Consider the following 19,208-nt stretch of genomic DNA (forward strand, 5'->3'; position numbering starts at 1 on the left):
GGCAATTTTAGAAAATACTCATTTGATATGTGTGGAAAATATCTCACATGTTCCTATGATAAATAGAAAACATTGTGCGGTACTCAAAGCACTCTTGGTAACCTAGTTTTCAGAAAATGCTTATGTAATGCTCGCTGTTGAAGTTTTCAAACTGAACTGAACTGGTAGGATGTTGCATTCAAATATACCTCCTCCCCTTCCCTCTCTGAGCATGTTCTCCTCTCGTCCTGCAGGAATAGATTCTCCTCCTCCTCCTCTTCCTCCTCCGCTGCAGCCCGACACAACCGGCATGTCTGCAAACTGAGATCATTGAGTATCACACAAAGAGAGGCAAAATCCGGCTTTCAGACGCACATTTCGTGTTTTCTTTCATCCCGCTGAGTGAGAACAGGACGAGTGGTTTTAACTCTGCACCGAGGCTTTTTGGAGGGACTTGAGGACGATCAAAACCAGGTAAACGACAGTCGAACAAAGAAGGGGATGTTTTACGGGACAGGACGGTGACAGGTTCATGCACTACTTGGTAAAAGATACTCAAGCTTCCACACTCTTTAAAACACCGCCTTCCGTGTGTGTGTGTGAGAGAGTTATGGTTCATCAAATTTAAGCTTGTTGGTGCAGTAATGTAATAGGGAGTACAATTGCAGTGCCGTGGATGTGCCGGAATACTGCACCGCAGCAAGAACACTGAGTTATTGCTGGTGGGTTCGTGTGAGGAGAAACTGAGGATGCTGCTGCAGATGATGGTGAAGTGGAAGGAAACCAAGAGATGAATTAATTAAAGACGCTCGGCTGGTGCAGAATGGACTTTTGGCAAATGAAAATGACCTGGAGAATAAACAGATACATAATGAGTACACCTAGTTCAAGACGAGGTTGCCGCGACTGCAATGTCAAGGGGATACTGTAAAATGCAGTAAAACTGCATGCTCGGTCTTTATACTGTAAAAAAAAAAAAAAAAAAAAGAGAGAGAGAGAAAAACAGACTGAGATTACATCGAGTTTGATGTTTTTCCTCAGGCGCACAATAATCTCAATCTGTCAATCCCATATAGCGTTAATAATGACTCTAAATTACCCTAAAGTCAGGGTTAATTCTCTCAGGCAATAAATCCCAGCAGCAATATTAGAGAAACGGGTTTTCCATATAGAGTTATACTGAATATACTGTTCATCAACCTTGAGTTATTATTAGCCTTAAATACAGGATGAAATACTCCATCATGTGCAGAAAAATATGGAAATAACTTCTAACATCTAAATGACAAGGATTTAAAAAAAAAAAGAATCTACTTTTCTTGCCTGTCTGTGAGGTTATGCTCTCAAAGCCCTGTGCACTGGCATAAATCTTGCCTCCATTCTGTCATGTTTGACCCTGTCTTTGTTCTTCACCTTTTCTAATTTCTGGGAGTAATTTCAATGCGAGAATACATTGCAGGCAGTCAGGCAGCGTCAGCATAAATCCACTTAAGCTGGAGCATGTCTCTGAATCGAGGGTGCAGGTGCTTCAACAAAACTCAGGGTGTAGAGTTTTATATCTTAACCCAGTTTAGACACTATTTTTTTATTAGTCACAAAGAAGTGACTCAAAGATTTAGTCACATCTTGGAGCTGTTCATGTAAATTATGTATGTATGTAAATCTATAGCTTTCAGAAATTTTGAACGATCCGATGAAAGTATTTTAATTGCAGAAGCAGAAGGGTTTGCTTTTTGCAGGTTTTGGTGTCGCTTTCCCACACAAGGATCTCCATCTGGATGTTGTTTCGTGTCTGCATCAAGCCTCCTTGTCCCCAAGCCCATCCCATCCCATCCCATCCCATCCCATCCCATCCCATCAAACTCTTGTAACCCTGGAGTGTGTGCAGTCACAGCTTATGTATTCTGTCCTCTGGTTGCAGGTCTGTCCCTGATAACACGGCCACTGAAGGAGGAGAACACAGAACTGCTTCATCATGAATTTTGTAATGAAAGCTGCGCTGGGAGGTGAGTAGTCCGCCTGGCGTGAGGTTGATTTAACAGCACTGCAGTGGAAAGGATTTAAAGGGATGCTCACGAGCAGCAAGAGCGCTGCACTAGTATTTGCTGGGTAGTTATGGGGGACGCTGGGCGATGATAATCCATCCTTCACAAAACTACTGACCTCAACTACACATTCTTTCTGCTGGGCAGCATAACTCATTCTAAAGAATGACCTCCTGTCAGCCAAATCCTTAACAATAGAGCATTATAACCTGACATGAGCCGAATGACGGAAAGTCGACGGAAAGTCGTAGTTTTTTGCTCTGTGTTTCGACTTTTGTAGAAATAGTGCAAATGGGACCAGTATATCATGTCTCTCTAAATGAGGTTACGACAGCTGCAGATGAAATAGGACAGTAGCAGCTGTAGATGTAGTTAGTAGGTCTATCATTGTACTACTGACGCACATAGGAAAGCTTGTATCTCCACATGTAACCTTCTCAGGACAGCAGCAGCTTCATGGTATCTTGATCTTAATGCATGAGTAAAGAGGTTTTCAAGCTGATTGTGCTTTTCAAGATAACCTCTGGCACAAAGATGAGGAGGAGCAGTTGGGCCAAGAGCTAAGATTAGCATTTTATTTTTTTTGGTGAGACTTTTGTCCTTTAAAGCCTTCAAGTATTATCCTCTTGAATATTATCTAAGCTCTTATTTCCCACTAATTAGTCCTCATAAAAGCTCTGTAACTGATCCTTCTTGTCAGTTTTAACTTCAAGGCAAACAGCAGGAAAGTGGCACCAATGGTTACGATACAGGAATCACATACATTCTGGTCAGTCGTGCGTTACGCTGAACTGTTACAAGTTACAGAGCAGGCAGCCAGTTACAGTTGGATTGTGGAGTTGAGGCACATACTTGGCTCCTCATTGGGATGCAGGAGATGAAAGCGCTGCCTTGTTCTGCCTAGCTTCTGTGCCTAGAGTCTGCGCTATGAATTCTTAAATAAACTGCATTGAGTTGATTGCTGGTTTTGCTTCGTCAGGCTGCACTCCGCCTGTAGACGATGTAGCGATTAGGTTTGCGGGTGTATGCATATGTGTACAAGCTCTGCCTTTTCTTTTATTGACACTGCAAAAGACTGGTTGTGTATGTTAACATCTACAAGCGAAATCATGAAGCCTGCACAGGCATTTTGTGTTAGTTTTTTGTGTGTGAAATAAATACAAAAGATCAAGAATGAAAGAAGGAAAATTTGATCATTATAAGCACCATATGTTTAATAACTGATACTGATGCCTTTCAGGATGATGGTTTATTTGCTGTGAATGCCTTTGAATGCTTGTAATAGAACGTCTGTGTTCATCTTTTCTTACTGGGGACACATTGACCTCTTTCCACAGAAATGCAGAAAAATACTGACAGTGCACTTCAGATGAGCTGTCACATAATGAAACAAGCTAGTTTGTCAGGAAATCAATCAACTAAGCCATTGATCTGCTGCTCAGTACCTATCAGCTGAATATTTCTTAGATATTAACCCAATTAATCTGTATTATTTGGGCATTAGTGGTCGAAGCTGCATATATTCTTGTGCAACATTACATTTGTGACAGTTGCTTGTAATATGAAACACAGTCATGTGACACTAAATGTTCACAGCGTTACATTTATTTTAAGTCACTGTTGTGTTAGGTTTAGGCACCAAAGATACACAGTTTGGGTGAGGAAAGTATAGTTTTGGCAGCCCAATGTTACCTGGAAAACAACAACATGACTTAATTTCTGCTCTCCTCTGAATAAGACAATACAATCAAAACAGATTGTCACCTTGGTGACCTATTAAGTCACTAGTAAGTGGCTTTGCCATGTCAACATCCTGATTGGTTGAATACAAAAATTAAGCCTGTGGTGAGAACAGTATTTTTTTTTTTTTTGCCAAACAGCATTTGCATTTGATGTGAATGTATTAATTTACATTTAAAAAAGCCATTTTGACTAATCACCCTGTATATGCATATGACCTAAACAATAAGTAAATAAGTCATACAACCTTGAGAGATAAGAAACAGAATAAATGGAGCAGCATTTTTCATCCTCGCTCTGAAACTATCACAAGTCATATTAAGATTAAGCTTAAGATCCAATTTATTGTTATGCACACACACACACACACACATATATATATATATATATATATATATATATACACAAAATTTGTCCTCCGCTTTTAGCCTATGTCTCCCATCCATTCATCCTGTGATTATGTTTATTCTGTTTATATCTGGATTTGCTGTCCAGGCACAGTGCTTTGCTAAGTATGTTAGGTGATCCGTGTGTGGATGAGAGTCTTCGTGACTGAGATGATGCTGCCCGTGCATTAAGTAATCCTCTGAGGCGTCTCCGGTTGCAGATATCTGGAACAAAACAGAGTGATGTTGAACAATGATGACTCAGCATTGCTAAAATCTGAAACTGGGACAGTGTTGGGCTGTGTGGTGAAATAGCCACATATGGAACTGGGCATCACCCGATTCCAAGACAGGCATTAATTTCCAGAGGTTTCCGGCAAGATTGTAGCAAAAGCACCTTCAGTCCAAAATGAGAAACTAAGAGCCACAGATCTTGTTCAGTATTTCTCAGTTAATGCTATAAAACAATTGTATAAACATTTTTCATTGAACTGACTTGAGCAACATTATGTAACATGTTAAAATTGGATCTAAATTGTAAACAGTGTTGATGATAGAGTTACTCATGTTTTCTGTCACCACAATTTACAGACAATATAAACACATAACATTTTAGTCCCAAAGGTAATTTTAAAGTCTGTTATAGTTAAAATGTTTCTGATAAAGCATTTCAACATAAAGTAAATAATGGGCCTCTCTTTTGAGTCAACTTTCATTTGAAGCTGCAAGTGCAGTAGTCAAGATGTAATTCACCTTCTCTAATGAATCTTATCTAACCCACATGCACTCATCGAGACCGAATCCTCACTTTGCAACAACTTTTATGAAAACACAAGCTGATATTTAACATTGTTAACTTGAAGTGGAAGCAGCTCTGAAACTGTTTTGCTCCCTGGACTGCAGTTTATGAGCCCATTGCATCTTGAAAACGTCCAGCCTGGGAAAAAAAAAATTAACATGTGCTTCATTTGACAACCCTGCAGATTTTAATCAATGAAGCTCTACTGTACTTGTTGTTCAGGGAGCCATTGGATGGGCTCCCACACAGTTTTTGCTCCCCAACCTAAAATCCTAGCTATAACAGATGTTCCAGTGCTGATACTGCACTCCTAAAACTCCTAAAACTTGAAGTTAGTCTGACAGAATGAGAGGCTGTTAAGTTTGCTGCTCACTGAGTCCCAAGGTCTGGAGATGAGTTAAAATGTGAAGGCAGCAACAGTAGACACCACATGATTGTATCAGCAGAAATGTTATTGTCACAGCCAGTAAATCGATCATAGTATTAAATTACCAAATTATTTTGCATTAAATGTTATGTCTCAGTTGAACATGTGTCTCTTATGATGATATGATAATATGTCAGAGTTTGTGGGAAAACTGATGGATTGATATTTGGCGCCAAACAGGAAGTTGTTGGAAGAAAATATTGCTTCAATTGATTAATGTAGTAATGCTATCATGAACAGTCTCACTTGTAAACAGTGTGAGATGATGGCTGTCACCTGTTTTTACATCTTATGCTTTCAGTCCATTGTTTGTACTGACATGTCTATTTGAGTTAATCAAAGATGAGATTAAGTTCTTCTTTAGGATCTCTTCATATACAGGGGTCTGGGAAAGTGCAGTTGTACAGTTTGTAAAACTCTTGAGGTAAATACTGTATATTTACAGTACAATTGAGTGGTCAGCCAGTACATGTTTTTTTAGGGGCTGATTTGTTGGGAGATCTGGGTGGCTGATGGTTGACATCATGATGTTATTTTGGAATTTTGCATCTGGGGAAATGTGGCAGCTGGGCATTTTATAACCACCTATAGTAGCTATAGCTACTATGCCAAAGAAACAGTACAGATACTTTTAAATGAGTAGATACTGGTACTGTATTTATAAAGAAAAGATAAACCTTTTTTATTAGTTGCTATGTTTATTAGTTATCGATAAATCAATGTAATGTTGTCGGAGGTAAAAATCTTATAATATTATAGAAGGAAGCACAACAAAGGGAAGATATTCAATGTGAAATAGATACAGGGGGCACCTTGAGGTGTTCTCCCCTCTCCCCATCTCCCCATCTCAGAGTGTGAATAGTCACATTAAACATCACTCTGATATGACTGGCTAGAATCGACCTTTAACACTTGATTGGTGTTGGGGTTACAGCTGATACCCAGCTACATGCGTGCTTACACACACACACACACACACACACACAAACACACACACATGCACACACACACACACATGCACACACACACACACACACACATGCACACACACACGCACACACACACACACACACACACACCCACCCACCCACTTCCCCATCTTCTTCTTCTTGTGCATTACTCCAACACATCAAATTCAATTCTACAAAGTGACCTTCAGCTACAGTTGGAGTGGAATATATGAGTCCATCTCTTGATGTGAGTTGGATGGCGTGTCTGGATTCAATAAATAAATCTTTTAAACATATAAGTCACAAAAAGTGAGAGTGACAGAGAAAAAAGTGGATGTCAGAGGAAAGAACAGACTATTTGTATCAAAATCAGGTAAATGTAAATAAAACTCATTACAGCGTGTACTAAAGCTTTCAGGTACACTCGTGCACCAGGAAAAATTTCATAAATGTTTTTACCTCAATTGGATCTGTGTAAACGTCTGTAAATCTCCGCCTAAACTAAAGACAGCAGGACCATGCATGTCGACATGTAATTTCATGGAAAGCCTTTTACTGCTCTAGAAAAATACTTTACCTTGTCACTGGGGCTGCCCCAAGTATACACTCATAGTTGACAATTTATTGCCAACTATGAGGGCTGTCACCAAATAGACGTCTGCAGTCAGATGCCAAAACTAAAACTACAGCAGAGAAATGGGGTGAAATGATATGATGAAATTAAAAGAGCGCTTGTAAAACCTTGTGTAATGAAACGGGACATTTCTGTTCCAGATAGGTTTCATACAATTTTGCTAAATAATCCGTTTCAGCACAAATAATCACAATCAGGTGATTGTGGCTCAAGAGGTAAAGTGGAACTTCTACCAATTGCAAGTACTGCTTATTGCACAATATTTGAAAGGTCTGTAAATGTTCAACAAGAATAGAAAAGTGTTACATAGATGCAGTTTATCAATCATGATGTAATCATTTTGACAAACCCACTCGCCATGGACAAAAGAATGATAAAGGTTAATTTGAAAATAACTGAAAATGAAGTACCTTTTTAAACACCTGCACCAGTGGTCCTACAGAAGACTACATTAAATCTCCAACAATAATGAATTGTTTTCTTAAATTTAAATGAGTTAGTCTTCCCACCCTGACAGTCTGCAGTTTATTGCAAACTGGCAAAATGATCTGGACAGTTCAGTTAAACCTATGTAACAGTTTAAAAAACTGTCCTGTAGACAGAAGTGTCCTAGACCTCATCAAAGCAATGGCAAAGAGAGCTCATGGCTGAAACATTTCTATTCCCTTCATAATGCATATTAAAGTGATGAAAGAGCCTGCGACACAGCAGTTCTGTTTGAGCAGAAGCGCTCTTCTCTCAGTACACTGTTCTCAGACACCTTGTAACTTAAGGTAAAGGAGTCAGCTCGTCCTGAGCCATAAATCAATTTGGTCTGATGACACTGAACAAATCATTGCCAGAAATTAAGGAAAAAATAGGACGCAAATAGGACACTGTGTATCAGTTTGATGCTGAGACTTCATAATCACCTTACAGCAACTGTACTGTGCAGCAGCTGCGGTAAAACCTTTATGGTGGGTTTAAAATTGATGGAGACTTGCTCCAACCCTCTCTTGTTCTTACTATAAATATATATATATTCTGCAAGTCTGATGTAATCAAATGCCCCTTTGTACTGCAGTCCTGCGCAGAATGAAAGGAGGCTTTTCACTCTTTAAACATTCAAACCTAAGGCCAAGTGTTCCCCAGAATCCTTGATGAAACTGCATTATGACAAAATTTAATTAAAATTTTAGATTCTTTTGTCAAGATATCTTTGAGTGCATTAGATAAGCATTAGTTGTTACTGCAAAGACATAACAGATTTTTTAGTGAGAAATTACAGCGTATCAGTGCATATTTTAGTTTATTCATGCAGATTTTCTACTCTAGCACACATAAAAGTACATTATTTTGTAAAATGTTACTGATCTCTAACTTGTATTCTGTAAAGTACACTTTTTCAGATCCAGAATTTTGACTATTGCTATGGCCCTTTTGTGTTTAAATGCAGCATAAAGTTGAAATTAAGAAATAATTGCATAACCTATACTAACATATTTGCCAAAACTACATCTAAGCGGACAAACTGTAGGTAAAGAGGAGAGGATTGCATATCATTCAACTTAAGTCATCATGCAAAATAAGCTGTTCCACTTGAAGGGCAGCTAGATAAATACTGCTTTTCGTTTCCAAACTATCTTCCTCTGCCACATTTAGGATGTTAAATAAGCTTTTTTGAGAAAATAATGGTTTCAGCCGTGATCTTTGTTGTATCCTCTTGTGCTTTCCCAACACACTTTAGAGTAAGAGAGGGATTAGCCTGAGAACTTTGAGTGGGAAGAGAGAGATCAGTATAGTTTATCTGATGCTGTCAAAAGTTCAAGCACTGGGAGAGTTAGCTTAGGCTTGTCTTCTTTCCCACTTTCCCTCAAGACTTTGGATTTAACAGATTTTACAGAGAACTTTCAGAAGTGGAGGATTAAATAAATTACACCTATTGTGTAACAGTCAAGCAGTGTTTAAGTATCTAGGAAATTAATCATACTATTTTGAAGGAAAAGCTACCCCTTAATTTAGCTGATAGCTAGATAGATGGATGGATGGATGGATGGATGGATGGATGGATAGATAGATAGATAGATAGATAGATAGATAGATAGATAGATAGATAGATAGATAGATAGATAGATAGATAGATAGATAGATAGATAGATAGATAGATAGATAGATAGATAGATAGATAGATAGATAGATAGATAGATAGATAGATAGATAGATAGATAGATAGATAGATAGATAGATAGATAGATAGATAGATAGATAGATAGATAGATAGATAGATAGATAGATAGATAGATTGCCATTGCTGCACTCACAGGACTCAACATCATTTACATGGATTCTATTGCACATTCAGGCTTGGGCTGTTAAGCTGATCCTAAATCATCCTCCATTATGCTAGATAAGCTCTTAGCTTGGATCAGAGACACCTGGATGCATCTGGGATATCATAGAGAGTATTGATGTATGCACTCATGAGTTTCATTTTGATTTCTAAAGAATGTGAAAGCTCAATGCTGACTAAATCATTTCTCAAAATAGAGCCTGTGAGTACACTATTGTGCAGTTTTTAACCATTTTAATCCTGTCACAGTTTGCATATCATTAAACTTTGATGCAGCCTCTTTTCCAGCAATGCAATAGAAATGAAGTGGTATCTATGCAATATGTATGCATGGAAGCAGGTTACATCTACATATAAGCCATCAAGAGGAACATTTCAACAGGAATTTAAGCTTCTTATTAGTGTATACAACTTGTCAATGTAATCAATGATGGAAAGTCCCACCACATATTTGATATACTATATCTGTTTCCACACATTCTCATACATGAGCATGTATGAACATACATACAGAGTCCCTTTAAATACACACAGGCAAGCAATTGTTCAACACCACAAATGTTCATTTGTGCAAGCCAAAAAGGAAGTCAAGCGATTATCTATGTGCATATATGGACACTCATATGGCTTTTAGCCATACTTCTCCTCTTCTCCATCGCTTTCTCTTTCTCATACAAAAAGATAATTATAACAAGCAAAGACATCAGTGGACAGCTGTTTGATATATGTTGCTGTGTCAGCTTCCCTTCCCCGTAACCGCTGATTCGGCAATGCGTCCATTAACCATAGATTGTTTTTCCCTTCTTCTGTCCTTTTCAATTAAGTTCAAGCTCAATACCACCGATTTACTTTCTTTATCTTCGTGGCGTGCACTAGAATTCCCACAGATTTCTTTAATTTTGGGTGATCTGCGATTGGCCGATACTTGTGAAACCGATCTTATCCACCGATCTTATCTACCTCCGCAAAGGTAAAAAAATCAGCCACTGTCCCTTTTTCTCTGCCGTGAGAGAGGGCTAGTTAATAGTTAGTAGTTTGGACAGTAATGCTCTGAACTTTTCATTTACATTTGAGAGCACTACCTCATGTGCAGTTAAAACAATTTTGTATTGTTTCATGGGTATTGTTCAATGTTTTTCAATAAAATAAGATTGGGACATTGAAGGTTTATGCTCTCAGACTGACCTTATAACACCTGACAGTGTCAGTTATACAAAAAAAATCGGAATTGGCCAGAAAAGTCTTCACTTGTGGCACCCTCCTACAGGGTGGTGCAGAGATATAGATGTTCTAAAAATAATGTTTTATTTCTAAGATAAACAGCTTTGTTCTTTTGATCACCATTCACTCACTTAATTCACTCCTGGATGAACTGGGTATGAATGGTTGAGTAAAAATAGTAACAGCAATTCAATAGATTGTCGCTCGAACCCGTATTGCTTGAAAATTAGGGTAAGCCAAAGAAATTACAAGGGTAATACTGTTTATACTTTTTATACTCTCCTGAGACATAGCCTTGTTTTTCATGGTTTCAGACAGTTTATAGAGTAAAACCAGACCACAAAGGGCCAGAAGTAAGATCACAGAGTTGCAGTCTAATGAGTGTAATCATGATCTTACCTGTTTATGTCATTTATCTTATCATTGACATAGATAATGTTTTACTGTGAATCGCTGGAGTCCCAGAGCCTTTGTAACACTTCCCATGTTGATGAGTTTCACTTACCTCTTCATCTCTTCATAGAGTGCTTCTGGTGAGCTCTTCATGCCTCTGTCCATTCAAGTAATGCCGTTATTTCTTCGGGTTAGTAATAATCAGGCCGAGATATATTTAATATTTTCTTCTTTTTTCATCTCTGCTGTTTGTCATCTCTCTCCCACATTTTGCTGCAGTTTGTTGTTATTATGCTGATTAGTCAAAGCTCTAGCTGTACCGGGGGGCAGAGTAGGCTCAAGCGATCTTTCCCTCTTAGTTGCTTGTTTTCTCTCCTTGCCTGACTTTCGCCCTCTCTATCAGCCTTTTCTTCTTCTTCTCTTCATGCTTCATCTCTTCTCTTCCGGTGTTTTTTTCTTTTTCTCCATCGTTTCAGCTGTTCCACCCCCACTCTCTGTGTAGTCGAACAGAAAGTGAAGGGTGATCCTGCTAACTGGAGCAGTGAAGCTAATTAGACTGAACATATTCTGACAGATTCTCTCCAAATCCTCTCACGTCTCTTGTTTTCCCAAATATGTCTTGTTGTGTCATTATATGCAGAGGTACAGTATACTGACTCAGCTAATGCCTTCTTTTTTGTTCTCCTTTTTTTACTCTGGTCTTTGGCATAATCCCTCAGTCCACTGGTTTTTGTCTTCATAATCTTAAAGAAGATGCATAGTGACAGACTTCCATGTTTCTCTTTTTTTTTTTTCCTTTATACTCTTCCTTTATTTTTCTGCCTTGGCGTCATGACGCATTACTACATAAGATGTGTAGTTCCTACAGGCGCAGTAAACAGATTTATATAAAACCTATTTCAGGACTCCTGCCGTGCAACTATAATACACAAAACCATTTGTTCAGTCTCTCTTGCATCAATGACTCTTCCATTTGGATCTGTCTCATTAACCAACATATTTCCAAGTCTTTGTGTTTCTCAATATAACAGAAGTGCTTGATGTTTGATCTTCAGTTTCTTAGTTATAATTATACATAAACAAATTGCAAACACAACTTAGTTATCAATTCATGACACTAAGGTCAGATCTATGGATTTTTTTTCTGAAAATCCTGGGTTTTTTGTGACTTAACTATTTAGTGACTTAACTACCGCATATTTCTTTTTCATTTTAAAATTGAAATAAAGGGAGTTTCATCCGAAATGACATTCCTGTTGATATGGAGAGCTATATTAAATAGCATTAACTAGGCTGATTGTGAAATTGTGGGCCGATACAAATACTGATGTTGAAAATAACTGTTTTTGCCATTTTTTTCTTCCTTTAATATTAGCGAAACGTAAATACATGCATTATGCATTATATACTACCTGAACGGTTAGTATTTCAGCCCCTCATCACTTAATCTTTGAATGAGCACCAACTGTTTAATACAAATGTATTAACCAACCTTTATTATAACCTTGTGCATGAGAAAAATTTGCTGTGTAAAAAATAACAGTTTCAAATGCCCCTTTTGCTTGTTAGTACTTTTGATTGGCCAAACAAAATGTTTTTGTGGAAAATAAATTGCCCTCAATGGAAGTAGACTAAAACCTGTTGGATATTTGCTGACTCTGCAGCTGCAGCCTAAGCTGTCATTGAGCGAGGTACACGTGTCCATTCTGTCCATCTACCTTAAGCCAAGCAGCGCTAATATTTCAGATGAAAAATACCACAGTGAAAGCACCTCAGTTGTTTACTTGTATAGAGACAATACGTTTTTAATTGCAGATTGGGTAAAATGTTATGTTTGAATATGTAGTCAAGGAATATATCTTCAAAAAGAGCTCATTTGTATAGATTTCCTAAAGAGCTTTGGACAAACCATTTTTCAAAAGACTTACATTTTTTTCATATTTTAGATTAGCTGTTTTAAAAGAGGGAACTCTTTTTATCACTTGGTTAAAAAAATATTTTTTTCCCCCCATATATTTACTTTTTAAAAAAGCACAAAAATCTTCATAATCTAAATGTGTAAATTGGAAGCGCAAATGTTACTGATAATGTAGTGACTAAGAGTATGAAATAAAAATGCATACGTTTACATTTTAAATTAATACAGTTAAAAAATGCCTGTGCAGGATAAAATGGAGTTGTTACCATGTTGGTAAAGTGTTGGTTTGAACTCAAATAGCCATCAGGGCGACCTTTGAGGAGGGTCAAATAAAAAGAAAAAATTATTTTAGTTTTTTTATACTTGCTTTTTAACTGCATAATTTGATTAGTCTTATCTCATACATTTTAGGTCTCCAGTATTTTATTTGCTCTGTAGAAACAAACAAACTTAGGCACATGCAAGTATAATGTAATCAGCCACACTCAAGAGTATACAGTGAGCCCACGTATCTCTTCATCAAAACAAAAACATAAAAAAACAAGATCCCCTACGGGCTACCCTTTTTATCAAGCTGGCTAATGATATCAAACAAAGAATCTGAACTGCGGGGGTGGGGTCTTTTTTCTCTGACACCCTTTGGCGCTCTGCAGACAGAAACAGTTGAAAGTCAAACTTGTGGACCCCTTAATTTTCTAAAATGTCAGTCTTATTTATTAAGGATTTGTCCACTGAAAAATTCATGACTCTTTTTTTCAGTTCAGATAAAGTCATACGCAGTTCTATGGCATTTTCTTTTTTCATTAGTTTTCTTTGTTGTTGTTGTTGTTAGTTAAACCCCTGGGGCTACTTTCCATGAATAATAAATGGAATATTTTATGTATGAATGATGAATGTAACTCTGGGAAAATCATGATACACGGCTTTGCTTTCATTATGTTACAACTGTTTTAATAAAATTGGCTTAGAATGAATCAGATTAACTGATAATTAATTTCACCGTTTAATTTTTTTTTTACTCAAATACATTTATGGCACCTCTATTTTCCAGTGTTTTAAAAGGTTTTCAGGCTTTAACACATCTGATTCCAATCAGTGGGTCATTAACAGGCTTCTGCAGAGCTTTCTATAGACCAGCTGATGAGGTGACCCATTCATTTGGATGGATCATTTGGTATGTTGGAGTAAGGAAACATCTAAAACATGCAGGGCAGTGGGTCCCGAGGACCGGGATTGGTAAACACTGGTCTGTTGAATAATGTATTGTGTTGCAAAACAGGCTTAAGCTCCAAGAAAGCATTTCCTTGTTAGTGATATTTGAAATTATACAGTATATCAAAATGTTTTCTATCTTGACAAGAATGCTATGACTGTTAAAAAATCTAAAAAAAACAACATTCATTTTGGAATTTGAAATGACAAAATTGTTGCATCTGACTGTTTTAATTTTAAAATCTTTCAGTCTTCCTGTAGCCAAGTCAGTTTATATGCTTGTAACACATCTGACTTGACTTTTTTTTCTCTTTTTTTTTGTCTAATTTGATATTTTGACATCTCAATCTTGCTAGAAACCTACTGAAGCTTGCATTGTGCCTCATGTCTTTCCTTTATTTTCCTCTCTGTCTCTCTCAGGAGGCCCCCCTGATGTGGGCAAGATGCTGGGCGGGGAGGAGAAGGAGGAAGACCCTGATGCAGCAAAGAAGGAAGAGGAGCGACAGGAGGCACTGAGGCAGCAGGAGGAGGAGAGGAAGGCCAAATATTCCAAGATGGAGGCTGAGAGGGAAATGATGAGGCAAGGCATCAGGGACAAGGTAAAATGTCAAACTAATCTACCAACTGAGCAGAAGACGTTGTATAGCAGTCTCTCAGGGTGACGTCGCCACCAAAACAAAGAAAAGATAAATACAAAATATATTTAACAATAGTTTTCCAACAATGAATGCTTACTAAAATAATTAAATGGATAGAAAATGCAGTATCTTCTCAGTTATGCTTATAACTATGGAAAGTTTTGAAGACTGGTTTCTGTCTTGTCTTTTGATGTTCGCGTAGCTTCTGAAGTCTTCACATTTTGCCCTGCATGACAGCAAAAGCCCTTTTATTTAGTGTTTTTAAAATAGACTATTTTTAGACTTAGGTTTTCTTTTCTTGTTATTTTTTAACTTAGTGATTAAAATAGATCAGTAGAGAATCACAAAGTTGCACATAACTGAGAGAAACAAAAAGGCTGATCCAAATATGATCGTTTTTAGACAAAAACAGGTGGATGAGATAGACATAACTGAATGTTAGCAAAGATGACATCGAAGATGTTTATGGATCGTGTTTCTGAAGACCTTGGTTTGTTAGTGTCAGTTTACTCTCACAGGGTTCCCTCCTCCACGCACCTCAGTCCATTTCAGTCCAATACCTCCATTTAACTTCATTATGTTGTGCAAGATACTGTGAAAATAGCTTGTAACTTTGCTGGATTTGCACACTTCTAAGAATGAGTTTTTGTTATTGGGTCAAATTGAAGAATTTCTTAAATTATTGGCAACTTGTGAAGTTTAGATGTGTACAGGTATTGCCCCAAGTGTTGTGATGATGCTTAAGGTTGCAGTACACAAGAATCCCTCATTTATGCCCTTATCACCCAAGGTCTTAGAGCAGGGATGTCCACATCCAGTCCTTGTGGGCCGTTGTCCTACGGGTTTTAGATGTTTCCCTGCTTCAACACACCTGATTCAGATGAAATTAATCTCTTCAAAAGATTGTTAAGTTCTGCACAAGCCTGCTAATGATGCATTGATCTGAATCAGGTGTGCTGAAGCAGGGAAACATCTAAAACCTGCAGGACAGCGGCTAATGCAAATCTAATGCAAAACTATGTGATACCCAATGATAAAATATATCTTAATGTATTTAATGTATATTAGTCTTTACATCTTACACCTCTGTGTATGTCCTCCATCACCAGTATGGGTTGAAAAAGCGAGAGGAGGCTGAGGCTGAGGCAGCTGCAGCTGCAGAGGAGCCTGCAGAGGGCAGCTTGACTCGACCCAAGAAGGCCGTGCCAGCCGGCTGTGGAGATGAGGAGGAGGAAGAAAGCATCATGGACACAGTGATGAAATACCTGCCAGGTCCTCTGCAAGACATGCTGAAGAAGTAGGTTAGCCAGGTGGCTAATGCTGACATTATCTAGCTTAGTTAATAGGCTACACTCACAAGGTTGGCTTTATTCAGGTTTTTTTTTTCTCCCATTCTCATGTAAGTACGGAAAATATAGTTACAATTATGAGAGTTTTTTTGGTGTTGGGTTTTATCAAAGTTTTATGGTGGGGTATTTAATCAAATGTGAACCAACAGTGTGAAGTACAGCCATTCGACTGTGCAAGGCTGACTCAGCAGCCAGATTTATGTTAGCTTGACTGATGCTACTGTTAGCTGTGTTATATTTTGAAGCTAACAAGCAGGTGGCTAAAGACACATGTTAGATGGTTTATCCTTATAGTCTGAGAAGTTTTAAACTCCCCTTTTCTCTCGTCTGTAATGGTTGCTCTCCTGCAGCACTGAAAAGAAATTGTCCACCACCTTTACTCAATTTGTATATAAATAAGTGAATACATAGTAAGCCTCAAGGTTGGCAAACAATCATAGATATTATATGAAAATATTAATCTGTGTGTCGCTAAAACAAAAAAGTGATAACTTGATAAGCCATATTTTAAATGTTATTTAAAGACTACTGTTGTGTGCTCCTTAAGTTTCTGTTACGTGTCCAACCATGTCTGAAATTTATGTAAAATGTTTTGCACACAGTTACACATTTCTCTGTAAAACCAGTCGTCTATCTTTCAGACACGGGCCCACAAAGTGTTTATGCGTACATGTTTATGTAGTATAGTGTTTAGAAATGTTTCTATTTCCTTGCTCAGTGTGTCTTTCTTACGTCTTGCATGCCATTTGTCTGTTGTGTGACTATGTACTCGAACCCACCTGATCCCTGTTTATCCCCTTCTTTATCATGCAAAAAATATGAAGGCAATAACTCCTAAGTTTGACTGTGTTTTCACTACCGTGTCGATGTAACAGTTAATATCAGTAATCAAAAATAGATATGTATGCATTCAGGAAACTGAATTATATTTGCAGGGTTTTCTGTTTAATTTTTGATGAAAAATGACCGTGTAGCTGTTGTACAACAGCTAAAACCTTAAGCTTTCAGCCATAAAACCAGAACTCACAGTATGTATATTGTTATTTTTCAGGGTGAGAAGGGACAGAGCAGTGAATGAAATCTGAATAAGATGTGCATTTTGACTAAGCTGTATTAGGTTGGCTTTTGAACTGTGTGAAGATTTGTGAGAAACAGACCACCTTCCCTCAACACACACCCCCACATTGTGAAGTGACTGCAGTTTGCCAACTGATTTTGTTTCACAAACAAAAAGAATAAAACAGGAGTGTTTAAAAAGGATTCTGTATTGCTAGTAGGGAGGAGGGCAATGCAGAATGGAGAGTGCAATAACGGTTTAATGTGTATGTGTCTGCCTGAGATTCAATAAAAAGTTAAAAGTTTGTTCACAGACTTAAAATAGTCTTTTTTTTTTTTCTTCTTTTTTTTTTCTTTGTTTTAAAAAAATGGGGCGTAGAAAAAAGTAACCAGCAAGCTTTCTCTTAAGTCTATCTGACTTTCATTTGAACATTTCCTGATTTTTAGTTTTTCTCATTTATAATAAGTTAAAAAAAATTTAGTTCATCCTTATTATTTTTTAAATGGCCATTACCCTGGACAGACTTAACCACAAATATAAAAATATGTCGGTATTTATTTGAAGGAATTAATAAAACTGTTCCTTTATATTATACACAAATATTGCTCTGCTGTGTAAAGCATAATTACGATTTAAACATATGTTATGATTAATGATTACTATTGCATACAGTAGCATGACGGGCATAGTATTACATACAGGAAAGTCTTGTTTTTCATATTTGTTCATTTTCTTTTGGTCTACAAGATGGTAACGAGAGGGGGAAGACTTGATTCCCTGTCGACTTACTACTGGCTCCTTGTAACTGAAAATCATCCATATTGATAAGAGAACTGCCAATTAACTTCTCATAGTAATACAATAGTAATGATAATATAATATTGCATGTGGCAAATTACAGGGTGCTATATAGCTCAACTGGTTAAGCAGGTGTCCCACATACAGTCTGCAGCTCCTCACGGCAGAAGGCCCAGGTTTGAGTCCTGGCCCAGGGCCCTTTGCTGCATGTCATCTCCCACTTGCTCTGCCCCCTTTCCTGTCTATTTACTTTCAAATTAAGTCCACCAGTGCTAAAACCTTAAAAAAAAAAAAAATGACATGTTTTATGTAGTTGGCAGAAATCAAGTCTAAACCTGGATGGTGCTGACTTTGTCAACGTATTTGAGGAACAAAACATTTGATCGCCCTCAAAACAGCACTTCAAAGACGAACTGAAGGAAATGCAACATGAAACTGAGATTTAGTCGATATGCTTGTGATTTGATCTGCCACATGCAAAAAGCCAAGTTCAAGCTTACACTTATGACACTTTTACGTGAATCATAGTTCATGATCAGAACCTTCTCAGAGAGTGACATGTGGAGCGTGTCCGACTCTTACCTCTGACATCTTGAACCTGACATGTGTCCCACCATGATGTCAACACTTAAAGAGCTGTCAGTACCCTTCAGAAAAAATGGTGAATGTTTTTGAGTCTGTCAGGAAATTGATTGAAAACGAATAAATTAAATGACATTGAAATCCTTTTATGAAGAAAATAATATATTAGTGGAGCAGATTTCAAGCAGATCACAGTTTATCCAGGACTGGTGGTCCCAAGCAAAGGCAAGTCAAGTTTAAAGAAGTTGATTTTTTTTTAAAAGGACAGTGATCCTCAGATAATAAGAAAATCAGCAGAGAATGGCTCAAAAAGCAGAGATGGAAAGTATAATTTAAGCATACTGAAATGTTGAGGTGGATTTGAAACTAGCAGTAAATGCAAGGAAATTATCAACCATCTTGCAATAGAAGGAATCCAGTAAAATGGTTTGAATAAAATACAGAATGCTAGGAAAACATGTAAATATTTAACAGAAAGTAAATTCTGCAAAAGATGCTTCTTCTTAGCCCAAGAGCAAATCTGTATTACATTGTTGAATAAATGAATGAAAACACAGGGGTTCCCCAGTTGCAAGCAATGTTTCAAAGAGTAACAAATGTTTATTTTTATATATATACAGTATATCTGTCAAATGTCTTACCATGTCACATGCCATATCTATGATACCCTGATTTGTTTCAAGCCAAACGATGGAGCAGAGAGAAAAGGATCCTCAGACTGAACGGACTGTGCAGTTCCTCTACGTTGCCA

General features: G+C 37.5%; 1 protein-coding gene across 1 annotated transcript; it reads left to right on the forward strand.

Annotated features, from left to right (window-relative positions):
* The first annotated feature begins 215 nt into the window (after positions 1-215).
* On the forward strand, positions 216-17,261 carry cplx2a (complexin 2a). The gene is made up of 4 exons (XM_072384554.1): positions 216-453; positions 1,901-1,985; positions 14,454-14,632; positions 15,781-17,261. Exons 2-4 carry the CDS (start codon positions 1,955-1,957, stop codon positions 15,970-15,972), a joined length of 402 nt encoding a protein of 133 aa, XP_072240655.1. The 5' UTR covers positions 216-453; positions 1,901-1,954; the 3' UTR covers positions 15,973-17,261.
* Positions 17,262-19,208: the final 1,947 nt, after the last annotated feature.

This window comes from Leuresthes tenuis, unplaced genomic scaffold (assembly GCF_036924035.1).
Source record: "Leuresthes tenuis unplaced genomic scaffold, fLeuTen1.0.hap1 SCAF_4, whole genome shotgun sequence".
Taxonomy (NCBI): domain Eukaryota; kingdom Metazoa; phylum Chordata; class Actinopteri; order Atheriniformes; family Atherinopsidae; genus Leuresthes; species Leuresthes tenuis.

Excerpts from the sequence above, each read along its gene's own strand:
- cplx2a (XM_072384554.1), top strand. The coding sequence starts at position 1,955 with ATGAATTTTGTAATGAAAGCTGCGCTGGGAG. Across the intron at positions 1,986-14,453 it reads AATGAAAGCTGCGCTGGGAG|GAGGCCCCCCTGATGTGGGC; the intron begins GTGAGTAGTCCG and ends TGTCTCTCTCAG. Across the intron at positions 14,633-15,780 it reads GGCAAGGCATCAGGGACAAG|TATGGGTTGAAAAAGCGAGA; the intron begins GTAAAATGTCAA and ends CTCCATCACCAG.